Source organism: Peromyscus eremicus, chromosome 9 (assembly GCF_949786415.1).
Source record: "Peromyscus eremicus chromosome 9, PerEre_H2_v1, whole genome shotgun sequence".
In the NCBI taxonomy this organism is placed as follows: Eukaryota; Metazoa; Chordata; class Mammalia; order Rodentia; family Cricetidae; genus Peromyscus; species Peromyscus eremicus.
This window is the reverse complement of record NC_081425.1, coordinates 110,528,573-110,544,771: the sequence shown is the minus strand read 5'-3', so window position 1 is coordinate 110,544,771 and position 16,199 is coordinate 110,528,573. Positions and strand designations below refer to the sequence as shown.

The 16,199-nt window shown below is 39.1% G+C and overlaps 1 protein-coding gene across 2 annotated transcripts in view; it reads right to left on the bottom strand.

The window, feature by feature from the left end:
* Fhit (fragile histidine triad diadenosine triphosphatase) overlaps positions 1 to 16,199 on the bottom strand; it is a 1,519,797-nt gene that overhangs the window by 12,762 nt on the left and 1,490,836 nt on the right. For both annotated transcript variants that reach the window (XM_059274237.1, XM_059274236.1), the window contains one exon: positions 12,916 to 13,014. In XM_059274237.1, coding sequence (XP_059130220.1) covers positions 12,916 to 13,014 — 99 coding nt within the window. The remainder of the gene's footprint in view (positions 1 to 12,915; positions 13,015 to 16,199) is intronic.

The window sequence follows — 16,199 nt, the reverse complement described above, 5'->3', positions numbered from 1 at the left end:
CCACTCTTTTGAAACAGGATCTCCCTATCTTTCACAGATGATCTTGAACACCTACAGTTAAGTGGATCTCCTATCCCAGTGTCTCTAGTGCTTGGATTACTGGCATGAACCAGAATAGCAAGCCTTTGCCTTACAATTTGAAAAATTTCTCAGGTATTATCTCTTAAAATATGCTTTCCACTAAAACTCTGGATTTGCATCCTATGGATTTGTAAACAAATATAGATTAGACTTGTTCATTCTATTTTCTCTTCTTTGTCTCTCTACCTCATTGTGGTTTGTACTATTCCCTTCACATGGCCCATGGTTGAGTTCACTAACAATATGTTTATGAAAATGTGCTACTAAATCTATTCATTATGCTTTTGTATGTTTTTCAATTTTCTATTGATTCTATTTGGTATTTTTTCATATCATAAAAGAATTTTTATGGGTGTTTTGTGAAATGTTATTTGATAAAAATACTCAATTACTTAAGAAAAATGTAGCTTGAGAATCACCATTTTGCCTTTCATAAGGAACTTTCATTTTCATTATCTTTTTCTACTTAATTTGATTTTATTAAAACTGTTGAATACTTTAACTCACAGATGAAAGTATCACACAGTTGGTTTTAAAGAAGCCACTTGTAGCACTTTGGATGAGAAATGTCCTCCAGAGGCTATTGTATTTGAAGGCTTGCTCCCAGGTGGCACTGTTTAGGAAGGTTATGGAGCCTACTGCAGTAAATCACTAGGGTTATAGCTTTGCCCCACTTCCTGGTCTCTTTTTCTGCTTCCTATGTATACATAAAAACTCCATCAGTTAGCTTCCTGCCCCTGCCTCCTACTGCCATGCATTCTCTGGAATCACTAGTCAAAATAGACCTTTTCTTCCCTACATTGAGGGGTATTTTATCACAGCAACAGCACATCATTACTCCACTCAAAACATGCACCCTGTCCAGAATTCTATTAAATCCCAATGAGCCTCTATACAGTTAGAATGCCATTCTGAAACCATGCGGCTTCAATATCAGTCACATCTATTTATTTGTTTGTTTGTTTGTTTGTTTGTTTATTATTTGTTTATATTGTATTTTCTATTTCAACCATGGGGCTTCAATATCAATCACATTTCATTTATTTATTTATTTATTTATTTATTTATTTATTTATTTATTTATATTGTACTTTCTACTTCAATACCCAGAAAGTTAAATTCACTTATCCACCATGAAAAAAATCTATGAAAAATTTGAAACTAGAAAAAAAACTTTGTAACATCTGTGATTTTTAAAATAGATTCCAGCTTTCTGCTAAATTAAACAAAATTAAACTAAAACATTCTACATTTCCTATTCATAAACAATGTAAACAGTTGCTTTAACATCTGTGTCTGATAATTCCAATTTTTATATAAACTATGATTGGTCACTTATTTGTAACAAAATACCATAATATCATAGAGCAGGAGGCTCAACAATGGAAGTCCACTTCCCACAGTTCCAGAGGACAGGCAGTCCAACCGCAAGGCCACCTGTTCAGAAGTCAGCCTCTTCATGCTTCTCAAGTGAGCACAGAGAGACAAACCAAAAGTCACAATGTAAGGCTACTAAATCCATCGTGGAGGCCACATACTCAGGATGCCATCTTGATTTCCCACCAGAGAACCACCATCTAATACCATCACATGGTAATTAGGATCTTAGTATATGAATTCAGATACAGAAGATGACAACTGCTTCCTGGCAATTTTTTTTTGGTGTGTTTATGCATGAGTACACAAACACACATGCTAGGTATTCTTTTGGAAACAAACTGTAAAAATAATTTAAGAAAATGTGCTGGTGTTATAGTTTTCCAGAAAGATATTTTCTTTTCTTTTCTTTTCTTTTCTTTTTTTTTTTTTGCCAATATGTTAAAGGACTAGGAATTTGAGATCACTTGAATTTAATTTTTAGGACAGAGACTTTCTCAGATGTACTAATGATTGGGCCAAAGTTAGTATAAGGAATGGGTTAACATCTGGCTCACTTTTACTCTGGGCATTAATACTACCAGATGTCTAGCATCCTACTCACCTGTAGAGGTTTAGTAAGCACACAGTCATGCACAAGCTCTAAATCTATCCTCCTCTCCAAGAGCCATGTATACCTTCAGTGGGAAAGCAACCCAAGTACTGGGCTCACCTCCATGGATTCCCATCTCCTCTTGGTTACACAAAAATTTGCTGTATTGGTATCTCTAATATGTCTAGATATTCTGTATAGTTTTTTAGTTGAATATAGTAGGAGGTTTGAATTAGTAACAGAAGCACAAGTTGTTATTTTTCTTTTCCTGTTTGGTAGTCTGAAAACTTCTCCCTTCTGTGCTTTTAGTATTTAATAACTATTTACCCCAATTTCTCATGACCTAACCACACCAATAATTTGTCATCTTCAACAGATTAAATAATATGAGAAACAATGACCTACAGTAGTGGCGTCATGGTTTCACGTCTCATTCTTTCATTAACAATGACCTACAAGAGTGGCGTCATGGTTTCACATCTCATTCTTTCATTCTCGTCTAACAGTCCTAGGAGCATGCACTGTGCTTCTCTATCTGTGTAATCCACAGATGGGCAAACTGAAGAAGGAAAGAGTTATCTTTCCAAGTCCAGAGAATAAATTTACTGTTACTATTTTACTGAAAGTAAACCCCCAAACTGCAGACAACTTGGGTATGACCCTGCAGATCACAGACTTTTCATCTTAGAGTGCCTGGGATGTTTTGTTCACCTATGATGAAAACAAGAGCATGGTCTCAGAAAGGGCCAGGGCCAGGCTAGGACATATTTTTATAACTATGATGTTCATTGTATCAGCCATTTTGTTTCAAAGTATCTTCTAGAATGTTCCCTGTAAAGCACAAGACCAACACATTTGTCCTAGAAGAGGAATTAATTGTCATAGGCCTCTTTGCTCTTCTTTCTAAAATGCTTGCATGAGGTTTCTGTAGGAGCCTCAAGGTTTGCCCTACGATAACAGTAGTGTGGGACCAAAAGAGCCAGGTCAGGAGCAAGGAGGAGGAAGCGGAAATTCATCTCCTCAGGCGTTAGATTACATGAAAATGTGGGTCCATTCTTCTCATTGTCACAGTATCACTACTGTTCTTTTCAGAAAATACATTCTGCTTCATTTTCCTAAGGGTAAAAGCATTTGGAGGGAGAAAAGAGAGTACAACACGTATATTTGGGCTGAGGTTTAAATTTCCTAGTTATACTGATAAACCATTGAACCACTTCTTTTCTCCATAGTTATGGGGCAGAGGACAACTTCATAGATAAGATACAGTTTGCAATACCCACTATTCATGAACTGAATAGACTGAGTTATATTTTGCCTCATTGGAGAAGAGTTAAAACCAGGAGGCACTACTTTTCCTGGTGAATCCAGCTTGGATAATCCAGGTTGAGCAGCTATGTGATGACTTGAGTTATGTTCATGCATGCCAAAATGATGCAGCAATTAATATGGAAGAGGTAGCTGAGGTACACTGTAGGCATTGGAACAGATGAAGTAAAAAAAAATGAGCTATTATTATGTGATGAGGTCAAGAATTATTAATGTGAATTTTCATTTCTTCATATTAACATCCCATGATCTCCAGAAGTCTCTTTCTTTTGCTAGAAAGGACAGAGGTAGGGAAAGACAAAACTCACACACTGTTAGGAGAGAACTGTGAAAGGAGAGAGAAATAAGTAGAGAAAGGAAAACCTAGTGACTGAACAGTTTTCTTTGAGGCGGTTTGATAACCTAGCAGAGTATGCTGATTAATACACAGCCATCCATTCTGGAGATAGGGATAGGGTGCTATGTTTTACTATATTTTCATTTTACTAGATGCAAGTAAAAAGTCTGAAACTCTATTTTTAAAAAATTTGATGTGTGTGTGTGTGTGTGTGTGTGTGTGTGTGAGTGTGTGTGTGTGTGTGTGTGTGTGTGTGCATGCCTACCCATGGAGACCAGAAGTGGGTGTTGGATCCCCTAGAGCTGGAGTTATAAGTGTTTGTGAGCTGCTGGGAGCCCACTCAAATTCTCTGGAAAAGCAGCAAGCCATTTTTCCAACCTAAAACTTAACAGTTATTTTTTGATACTAGATCCTATTTTCCTGAAAATAATTTTCTGTTGATTGCTCATGCTGTTGTAAAACTCAAAGATAAAATAGAACCTGTGACACTAGCCATTTCTATTATGGGTGGAGGGAGATATAGCCTCTTAGAAAAGTCAGCCCCTTACCCCACCCCTCGCCTTACCCTTCACCCCACTCACTCCCTTTACATCCAGAATTTGTAGCCATCAGTAGCCTGTAGAAATATTTTTACTAAACTAGTTGGTCCAAGTAGGATTCAAGCAACATAATAAACAAAATTAAAGCCTATTTTGAATATTGGGATAGTCATACAGATGAATATAACAACTTAAAAGAGTGACTATCCTGGTATTCTGCCTAAGTCATTTGGTGGGACATTGTATTGGATTACTCTTGATGATTCTGTTTTATCCTTCTCAAGCCCTAGGGACTTGGTCTATCTTCATGACCTTGCAATTGAAAGCACATTCTAGAAATCTAACACAAAGAAAAGGGAGAAGAGGGTTGCGTGATCCAATAGAAACACGGACTAGGAAGAAAAAGTAAAAATTCTCTTTTCTTGCTTCTTTTAAATCACTGACTCTGTCTTTTTCTGGCAAGGTAAAGATGAATAGACTCAAATATGTTCATACTCAAATATTTAATCTTAAGAGAGGCATTGTCTGTTGGGAATACTATTTTGAGATATGTTACTTTTTTAATGTTGAACTTGTTTAACTCTGTGAAGCTGTGTTACTGTGCCTGTCTAGAATACTTGATGGTCTAATAAAGAGCTGAATGACCAATAGTGAGAGAGGAGAAAGGATGGGCAGAGCTGGCAGACAGGAAGAATTAATAGAAGGAGAAATCTGGGAGAGGAGAGATCTAGGAGCAAGAGAAGGAGGAGGATATCATGGGCCAGCCATCCAGCTACACAACCAGCAATGGAGTAAGAAAAAAAGGTATATAAAAATAGAGAAAGGTAAACACCCAGAGGCAAAAGACAGATGGGTTAATTTAGATTAAGAAAAGCTGGCAAGAAACAAGCCAAGCTAAGGTTGGACATTCATAATTAAAGATAAGCCTCTAAAAAAAAAGCCTCTGTATGTGATTTATTTGGGAGCTAGAGGACAGATTCCCAGAGACAAAAAGTAAGAAAACAAACAACAACATTTCGGTGCTCAATATGGGGCCATAGAAAGCAGAAAAACAACATTTAGGCATACCAATGCATGCCGTATTCCCATGTAGGGCCTGAGAAAGCTGGAAAAAAGAAAGAAAGAAAGAAAGAAAGAAAGAAAGAAAGAAAGAAAGAAAGAAAGAAAGAAAGAAAGAAAGAAAAAAAAAGGAATATGGCTCTTTTAAGAGTTTCTGCCTCCTGGAGAGCCCTTGAGCAGCCAGTAGTTAGGTAGGAACAAAAAACTAAGTAAAAATGCCTGCCTCCATGTAAGCATTGACATTCTAGAGCTCTAAGAAGGTTGAATGCAGTTCTTGGTCATGCACCACTGACTGGGCACAAGCCTTAGGCTCTCAGGATCCAAGAAGAAGGCAGAGCCAAGAAAGAGTCATGGAGGATTCAGGTGTAGGTTAGCAGTTTAAAGGTTTGCTCATATGGTTGAAAAGGCTAAAAGATATGCAGTAAAAGAGGTCCAGATGGAAAAATCTCTCAAGAGGTTTCAATGTGTTTTACATCGTATGTAGGCTTAAAAGAAAGAAAAAGGGTATGGACAGTCATAGAAAAAAATAAATAGTTCAAAAAAATAATAAAGTCTTTAATGATACAATAAAAGTAATACAGAAGAAAAAAGCCACGCAAGATGAGAAATACATAGGGACTCTGGATCCTGTATGTTATTATTTTGATTTTGAATTTTCTGAATGCTGACAAGCAAACAATAGTTGTTCAGAGACATGGGGTTGTGAATTGGACTAATTGAACCCATTTAAACACTTTAGGAATGCCTTAACTTTAAAAAAGAAATCAAAAAATGTATTTGTCAAATGGAAATCAAAGATGCTTTAGAGTTTTGTTCCCACAGGAGATGAGAGGTTGTGGATTCCTTCAGGAATAATACGGATCAGGTTTGATCAGAGGAGACCTCCTGAATCTTGACAGGTGATATCTATCAACAAAGGTTACTGCTGGTCTTCCCAGGACTTGGTTGTTATTCTCAAATTTTTCTCAGGGACCCCTAAAGATGCCTTTACCCACGGCCAATAGGAAGCAGTTTAGAGAAAACTATGCCCACATTCCCAGGAGTTGGAGGGTGTCAGTGGTTTTTGGTTATTTGGTGAGTTATGGACGTTTGTTATCATTTAGGGGAATATAGAATATTGATACAAATTTAAAATTAATTTTGTTACACCTTATATATGTTTCTACCCTTGTTTAAAGGAGTTTTGCATATTGATAAAAATTTAAGGTTATTTTTGTTTACAGCATATTTTATGTATGTTTCTATTTTTGTTTGAGGTATTGTGCCTATGCACTTCATTTGGAAATGTAGGGTGAAGTTCTAGTTTTTGAAAACTATTATTATAAACTATATAGGATAATCAGGAAACACAGGTTAAACATTTATAACAATCAAATTTGTATATATGTTAGGTATGCTTTTCAGATCATATAGAGATATATTTTAGATAGATAGATGATCTTCAAACCTTTCAAAGACCTACAGAATAAGGCACTGAAAATGTTTTGTTAACTTAGAGCTTTTCATGATAATAAGACATATTTGCTTCTGGTAGTACCAATTTATTTCAGAGATGATGGGCATCAAAGAAACTCTTTATGGAGTTTGCTTTCAATGTGGCAAGGCTAGCCATTTGGGCAAGAAGCTGCTCTTGCCTGGACTGCTTGACAATATGTTGTATAAACTGAACATGCAGGACCCACAGGACAGTGACCACTGAACATTTCCAAAACAAGGTAAGATGGTCCTTCAGGGTTCCTGCTTCACAGAAGAAACTGCCAGACATTCTGAAGGGCACAGAGGAAAGTGACTGACAAACTTTGCCAATATAGGCAGGAAAGTCTTTCGAATTTCCTGCTTTATTGAAAAGTCTGCCAGATACTGTGGGCCTGTAGGCTGAAGATGGGTGCCCTAACATTGCAGAGGAACTTTGAGTGACTGTCTAGGCAGTCAGATGTCTCTGTTATTTCTAGAGATTTTGGAAGTTGTTTGCAATATACTTTTTGTTTACTTAAATAATATTATATCCTTCAGGGGCCTTTGATGGAGTTGAAAACTAGATAGTTATAGTTGCAGTATTCCTTAGATATGATAGAAAGCAAATTAGATGTAAAATTTTGGATTTACTAAGATAGGATAGATTATAGAATATTTTCTTTAAATTTACCAGATACAAATTAATTTGAATTCAGTACATTAGAAATGTAATCTTTAGTTAATAATTGTTCATATTGTATGAAGTCTTACTATGTTAAAGTTAAAACCTTTCATTTTTGTTTAGAAATAAAAGGGGGGAATGTTGGGAAATATTATTTTACGGTGTGTTACTTTTGTTTATGTTGCATTTGTTTAACTTTGTGAAGCTGTGTTACTGTGCCTGTCTAAAACACTGATGGTCTAATAAAGAGCTGAATGGCCAATGGCAAGGCAGGAGAAAGGATAGGTGGGACTGGCAGGCAGAGAGAATATATACAAGGAGAAATCTGGGAGAGGGGAGATCTAGGAGCTAGAGAAGGAGGAGTACATCAGGGGTCAGCCACCCAGCTACACACCCAACAATGGAATAAGAAAGAAAGTTATACAAAAATAGAGAAAGGTAAACGCCCAGAGGCAAAATACAGATGGGTTAATTTAGATTAAGAAAAGCTGGCAAGAAGCAAGCCAAGCTAAGGCTTCGCATTCATAATTAAGAATAAGCCTCTATGTGTGATTTATTTGGGAGCTGGGTGGAAGATCCCCAAACAGACAAAAAGTAAGGAAACAAACAATAACAATTGCCTCTTAATCACCATGCTAAAGGAAATCTGTGTTCATATCAATTGGGGGTGACTGAAGGAGGATGGGCAAACAATTTCATTGCTGTGAGACCCCCTTTCCGTGGGGATCCAGACTAAATCCCTCAAGCTGAAGTTCAAGGCTACCTCTTCCCCCAAAATTCTTTCATGAATCCCTTGAGCTGTTTGTGTGAAGGGCAGACCCTCTCTATGGCTGGTGGGGTAGGTTTTAAGGAGCATCATTTGCAGCCTAGAGCAAAGAACAAACAGGCAGACTTGTCCCATCTTGTCCGCCTTCGCTGTCCATGACAGTCAGTGATTGTCCAGTGGCTGAAATTACAGTGGCTTTTAAAAAGCGCTGGTGCCAAAGTCTCCCTTGACATTGGTACATCTGTAACTACTAATAATGTAGTACGTCTGTAACTACTAATAATGTAGTACATCTGTAACTACTAATAATGCTGTTTTGGGCAGACTCAGTTGCTTTGAAATTACACTGCACCGTTATAAGTAAATGAGAGGCAACCAATTATCTATAAATAAAGACGTACACAGAGAATAATGTAATGAATTACAAATGATCTTGCCGATACAACACAGTGTGGAAACCTGTCTGCTTTGCCTTCCCATTGAAGTTGGGAGGTGATGTTTCTCTGAGTTCCAGTGGGGAGGAGGAGAAGGCAGCACCATCCATACTGGTAAACATGTTGTTGAATTAAAATTAGAGAGGGGGCAAACCCAAATGTTAAATATCTACAGAGAGAATCATCACACTCCAGAAAAGAAGCAAGCTTAAGATAAGAGATGCAGATTCACTGTCACACGACAAAATCCATCCTGGAAATCAGCTAAGTATGCAGGGAGCCAATGCATACATTCATCCAGGTAGAGAGGAGTCCAGTCTCATCAGGGATCTGTCAGGCAGGCATTGAGACAGCTACAGCATCACCAACCACTGAACTCCTGACTCACTGGCACAGCAAAAGTAGTGTCTGCTTTTCATGATTGCCCAAGAAATTGTGACCTATTTGTGTTCTGGTTGGACAAAGAGATTAAAAAAAAAAAAAAAACTAGGCTAAATCACCATCTACCTGGCAGGGACATATGGGAGGACACTTAAAATTCCTCTATATGAGTAAGCTAATGTTGTTGCCTCGATGACTTTCAGAGGTTGAGCATGCATGTGTAGTTTGGGGGATTTTTTAACTATATGGTCCTAGATAGCTCTTGCCATGCTAAGAATTTAATCTGAGTTTTTGCATAAAGAAAACACGGAGTGGGGTTTCTACTTTATAAGACAACTTTATGCACAGGAAGGTTCATTGCCTATAATACTCCTTTGTCCTACAGATACAGGGTGTCTTGGCTGTAGGTGTTTACATTCTCTGAAATTCTTTGAAGGCTAACATAGACTCTTAGGAAGCAGAACAGTCAAGAAATTCCTGGAAGCCAGTCTTCTAGGTGAAGCAACAATTTTGCATAGACCTAATCAGCCTGGAACACAGTAAGGTGTCTTGTATCCAGATGGCTAAGGAATGAGTCTGGTTTTCTCCCATGGACCTTATCTTCTCTACATTCTGGGACAAGTAGGTGTAGGGTCAGCTTACTCTTGAATTCTGATTATCACTGTTCATTTTCTAAAGGTGGGAATCATATTAAATCTCTCAGAGATTATTTTATTTCAATATTTCTAAATATATCAAGTAGGGAGTTTCAGGGTGTTAGTCTAGTGATGAAATTTATGCCAAAGAGTAACTGGCCTCACTTTCTAGAAGATGGAATGGAGCTCAGTCCTGGTAGTTGTAGCTGACCAACTACAGAAAGCTGGCATTTCAGAAGTACTGCCTCTCTTTTCTATTTATGCTTATACTTCTAACTCAAAACCGTGTTCTCTTTTATACTGAGGCCAAGATAAATGTACTGCAATTCAAAAAGTGAATCAAGGAAATAAAAAGTAAGCATACACAAAGATAAGAGAAATTGTGGGGAATTTATAGGGCAAGGGAGAGAGGAATGAGGTTAGATGAACACTGGACCTACCCAAGGTCATATTACTTGGGCACATGGTCAGATGGCAGAGAAACAAGGAAGGAGGGAAGCCTAGCAGGAATCAGCACTTGAACCAGCCTGCAAGTGGAGCATTTGTGAAACTGGGGCCCCCTTTGGTAGAGATGGGTGCTGGAGAACCAAGGAGTTCAGCAGCAGAGGAGAAAGTCCTTTTTCCAATGAAACCAGGGAGGCCACTAAGGGTGTAAAAAGACTCCTTGAGGGGTGATGTGGGAGCTGGGAGAGGAAATATGAAGTGGCTAGAACGGTGAGGGGTGGAACAACTAAGCCTGATGCCAGTGGGTTGAACTGTGTTGGCATTGTGAATATTGTCACTCCTACACCACGGAGCACAGGAAAGTCAACATGGCTGAGCTTGGGTTTTATAATAGGATTTTTTTATGCCTTCTCAGGAATGATTGATGACTGCCATCCCTCCCAGGTCCCCATCCTATCTCTGGTTCAACCTCTTGGGAATTTCAAGATTTTGCAGAGTAGCAACAGAAAAAGTCTTTCAAGTCATCCTGCCCAAGATGGATATGTTGCTGACAGTATTATCAGAAAAGCCTGGGGAAGCCCAGTTCATCTTCATTTCACATATGCAAAAGATAGTTTCTCAAGCCCAGGTAAATCTAAATGTTGCATTATTAGTCTAGACAACACTGTATACAAATTCGATATAAAAATAGAATTTGAAAATAAAGAGGCTAGTGTCAAATAACTAAAGACACTAAGCTAAGGACCAGAAGTCTAGAGGGAAGTAAATTTAGTCCCTTTGTATTGCAGGTACTGGTGATGCTCTTGATAAATTTTAAGGACCCTCTATTTAAGTCCCCCTTCATCACATCATTAGCAGTGGCTACTGTGTTTTTTCTAGTCACAGTCTCCACATCAGGCTGCTGAATAGGTCATTTATTTAGTCTGTAACCAGAGCCCATTAAAAAGGGATGCAAATTTTAGTTTATTAAAACAGTGAATAAGCATGGTGCCCAATGGTTTGTATGACTGCCTAGGACAGAGTCTTTCTGGCAATACTTGCTAGTTAAATGAATTTGTTTGGAAGACAGGTAAAGTCAGGACTCAGGGCAGAAGCATGTAAGAATTGAGTTACAAGTTAACATCTTGATGTATGCAGATGACCCATTTTGAGGTTGATCCTTACATTTCCACAAAGGCCTCCACAAAAGCATAGAGCTTTCTTGCCTCTATACCTGAAAACACCCATTGTATAGGAAGCTCAGAAAAACAATTTCAGCCTAATAAATTATGCCTGAAGATGTGGTACCTTGATTTCAACAGGGCATTCCAAAGTGATACACTAGACTTCTGAAGAGGAATTGAATAGAAAACAGTGTTTGGTCATGCCCACAGGCTGGTGTTCATTATCAATCCTTTCTCTTCAGATAGAAGAGAAAGTGAACAGTGGGAAAGGTTAAAAATAAAATCTGACCGATAGCTTCTGCTACACTTCTTTGTACTCCTTCAGGCAAAGGAATACAGACTTGATATATGCATGGTGGAACGAACTGAGCTTTGTGGTGCTTGGCTGCAGTGGCCTACTTGAACTGAGGAGCCAGGGAGGCACAGGGAAGGCAGAGACCACTAGTAGGTTGGTACAAGGCTACCACAATGGCCGAGACCAACATGGCCTACTGAGGACATCAAATATCCTTTGCTTCCGACCATCTTGTCACTAGTCTTGTAGAATTGCTTGCTCGCATCTGCCTCTATGACACATCCAAAAATTACATAGAAAGAGAGAAGAAAGGGTAAAAACTGTTCTAGGCGATCTTGATTGCTTCCTGAATTTCCTCTTTTAATTCTTGAATAATCTTCCCTTGCATTCAATCTTGCTTATCAAACAAGCTTTCTCAAATTTCCTCTGTCCACAGCCTGCACTTCCCCTTTAAGTGTGTTGTTTCAGCTAATACCTTTCGTTGTCCTATCTCTAAATTCTTTCTGTGATGGAGACAAACACTTGGAAGGAGGCCTCAGTGTGCTCTTTCTAGCCTGAGACTTTAAGTACTGGCAACAGGACACTAGAGGGGACAGCACTCTGGGTCATTAAGTAATTAAAGTATTTTAAAAGTAAGGCAGGGGAAAGAAGGGCCAGTTAATGCATGTGTCTTTGAGCTTCCATTCATTTAATATCAAAGCAGTATACAGCAGTTTTCTTTTAACCTGCAGGGGATTCTGTCCAAGATCTCCAATGTGTGCCCTAAACTAGGGACAGTACCCAGTATTCTATATACTTTATTCTATACATATTATAAAGGTTAATTTATAAAGTACAATGAGAGATGAACAATAAAATAAACCAGTTATAATAATGTACAGTAGTGAGAGTTATGTGAGCAACTCCAAATGCCAGAGAGGTTGGTGGTACCCAGATGGCCCATAAAGGCTAACCATTCTGCTGCTGAGCTCATCAGAGCCTGGAGCCTCCCCAGCTGTCTGGCCTGCTTGCACACTCGGGAGTACTCTCTTTATTAATAAATTACCTCTATCTCTCCCAGTCACCACAGGCCTCTGGTCCAATTCTTTGTTTCAGGACACAAGAGCCTGAAAATCTCAGGACTTTCTCTCCAGACTCTTTTCTGTGCCTACAGTGGCAAGAGGCGGGTAGTTTATTACACATGGGTCGGGACTGTCTTCACACAGCTTCCATGTCTTTGGTCTCCCCTGGGGGAGACATTGGTGCTGTTACTTTTCTGCATCCTTCCCAGCATCATCTTTCCAGCATTGTCTTTCTTTTCCTGAAGCTCATCAGGAAGTCTGGGTGAACGTGAGGTATTTGATGTTTACCTGAAAGTAGACACGTAGCGCCTCAGCTTCCGCGGCCATCTCCTCTTCAGATCTCCAAAAGGCTGGGGAGTCCTCTTCCTCTTTGTCATGGTTCTGGAGCTTTGGAGGAAGAAAACAGAATAGGCTCATTAAAGAATCCTTGAGATCTTCTTTAATAATGCTGGGGGAAGGGGAGAGACAGAGAGTGAAAATAATTTGCAAATTAGAGGCCTGTGGGTGTATCTTAATTACATTAATTGCCCAATTTTGAAAATAAAGAGTTTCACATAAAAACTGACATTTCTTGCTTCTCTAATAACATAACAAGATTGGGCTGCACTGGGGTTGTTGCTGCCTTGTACTTGCCTGATGAGCCTGTGACAGACTGAGACTGTAAGGCAGAGGCTGCTGAGGGCACATCCACCACTCCACACAGCCTCCATCACCCCTTCATTTCTTTTGCTCGCCAGCACCATTTAATTATTGCTTCCTTGACTACAGTTGTCCATTGTCTCCAGCCATTTTCAGGCCTCCTTCTGGCCTGCAGTTTGTCTATCACTCTCTCTGGCTTTAGCTGTCTTATATGAGTTCCAAGTAGTTGTAAGCGCCCTGAGAAGACATTCTGAGGCAAGACACTGAAGACCCCTCCTTTTGGCTATCAGACTTCTGAAAACAGTGGATTCTAAAAAAAGTGAAATTTCCAAGCAGTCCTATGCTGGGGAAGGGAAATACTGAGGCTTTGTCAACCAGGAGAGGGACTAGCCAGATTTCACAAATTCTGACCATTTAATAGTTGTATGCTTCCTGGCTTTTCTTTCATGTTTTCTATAAAGCTGCCACTCTGTCACAAAGGAAGTAGAGAGAAACTGAGTCTTTATTTCTGGGTCTGCCTAAACTGTAAATGAATTCATTTTCCATTCTCAGTTTGTTTTCTAATTTTTTAAGAAGTAACAGGTTTATGAATCTAAGTGTACCTGCAACAATAGAAACTATGAGAAAACAGCATAGAAAACTAACAACTTACTCAATTCAGTTTCTCCATAGACCACTCTCTCCATGTAAAACATTTATATAATACACATTCACATATATTTACATATGTAAATATTTAAGAGCAAGTATATGTTTAAGATTAGAGTGGACAACATGTCTATTCTATCAGAGAGCAAGTTTTCAGTCGAGTTTAATCTCTCTCTTAATCTTCTTTTGTAATTCAGTTCTGTTACCAATCTGCCATTCCTGTGGCTTTATATGTGCCATAATAAGCTGAAGGTGCAACTTGCTCACAGGATGCAGTGCAGTGATTCATGTTAAGGTGACTAGGTAGATGGTTGGATAGCACTGTCAATGATGGCCAGCATGGTTTGGAGGGCAGCTTCTCTGCTGCTCATATTTCACATAATCCTTACAGCTTCCTTTAAGGCGAATACTACTTAAATCCATTTACCTTGAAGGGATTGGGGGGGGGGTGGATCTAAGGAAATTCATTTTCTCATCCAGGTAGGTAATGCCAGGTGTCAGCCTTGTTTCCTTTATCTTGGTGAATCCATAGTTACTATCCCCATTTCATTGCATAAATACTCACACTGAACTTGGATACTTTGAAAACAACTTTGGGAGTTCAGCAAAACATGCTGATCAGGTATCAATGGGTAAGGTATAAACACAACAAGCTGATCACTGGAAACCATGGTAAAATGAAAGAAGAGAATCACTCCACACAGTTGTCCTGTGACCTCCACACACGTGCTGTGGCATGCATCTCTAACCCCTACTACTACACACACAGACACAGACACAGACACACAGACACAGACACACAGACACACACACAGACACAGACACAGACACAGACACAGACACACACACACACACACACACACACACATGCACACACACACATGCACACACGCACACACCACAATACTAATAAATAAAAATTTTCAACTAAAGTGGTAATATTCATTCTCTTGGGCCCCAAACCCTCAGCATAGTCCAGAGACTCCACTCTGTCAGCCTGCAGCAGGTAGAGACTTCTCTCCATTTATCTCAGATCAGCTTTGATGTGGAAGGCAAAATAGTACAGGAAAGATTTCCTTGCTTTTCAGCAGGGCTGAATTTCCACACGGAGGAAGTCTGAGCCTAAATGAGGCTCATTAGCATAGAACTAGGCCACAAATACCTTCATGAGGGTCATGGATCTTCCTTTCAGAATTTGGCTGCCAGCACACTGGTTTTCCATTTTGCCATACAGATTTAATTCTTCTTAGTGGAAGAAAGCACATTAAGAAGTCATTTCCTTGCTGTAGAGGCAGATAGGACGCAGTTGCTACAGGCAAGTCAAATGGGATTGCTGTTCTACCCGAGAACTAATTTTCATTTTGCTAGTACCTTTGGGTCTGTTGTAAATCTATCTTGTAACAGTTTGATGGGAAAGACAAGGAGCAACGCAAAAGCCAGAGAACGTGGCCTTCCCACTGTGGCACTGCCGTAGGAAGACACAGAAATCAAGCTTTAAGCAGCCATGTCAACACAGACCGTACCAGATGATTCCAAATAATTTAGAGGCTAAGAACATTAATGCTTCCTGGTTACTAGGCACCCTTCTGTTGATGTCATATGCCTTACAGATGGCAGCACTTAGACATTGTTTACGGGAGCTAGGGAACCAATAGAACAAGCTAAACATGTTTGCAAAGTTCTGTTGGACATGACTGTTAATAAAACTTTTGAGGTTTCCTCTTAAAGGCTCCAGTTGGAAGTCTGTGCTTTTGTTTAAGACAACTGAACCCTGGATTCCTGTTGTATGCACTAGAGAAACTTTAAAAGACACAGCTTACACCAAGGATTCTGATTGAATATTTTGAGATTTTGAAAAAGAAAAAAATCCCACAACTATTGAAGGAAAGATGTCTATGTATGTAGATAAGAGCCCTTACATGAACAGAAGTATGGCTATCAACTTGTATCTGTGCCATCAACTTTTCATAGGGTACCAAATTTGTTCAAGTCTCAGATATAAAATGCTATATATATAGTATTTGCATATATCATCTGACATGCTTTCCCACCTGTAAACTGTTTATAAATCCCAATACAACACAAGTGATAGGAAAATAGTCATTCCACTTGTGTTCAGTAGAGGTGCCATTTCTTTTCTGCTATTTTTGATCAGTGGTTGCTTGAACCCTTAGATGACAAACCACAGACCTAGTGCTCACTGTAGCTCATCCATCTTTAAACTTACTCCTCAGGTCCTTTCAACTGTATCATGTCTGTCCTTTGCAAACCCCACTGTAGCAGGG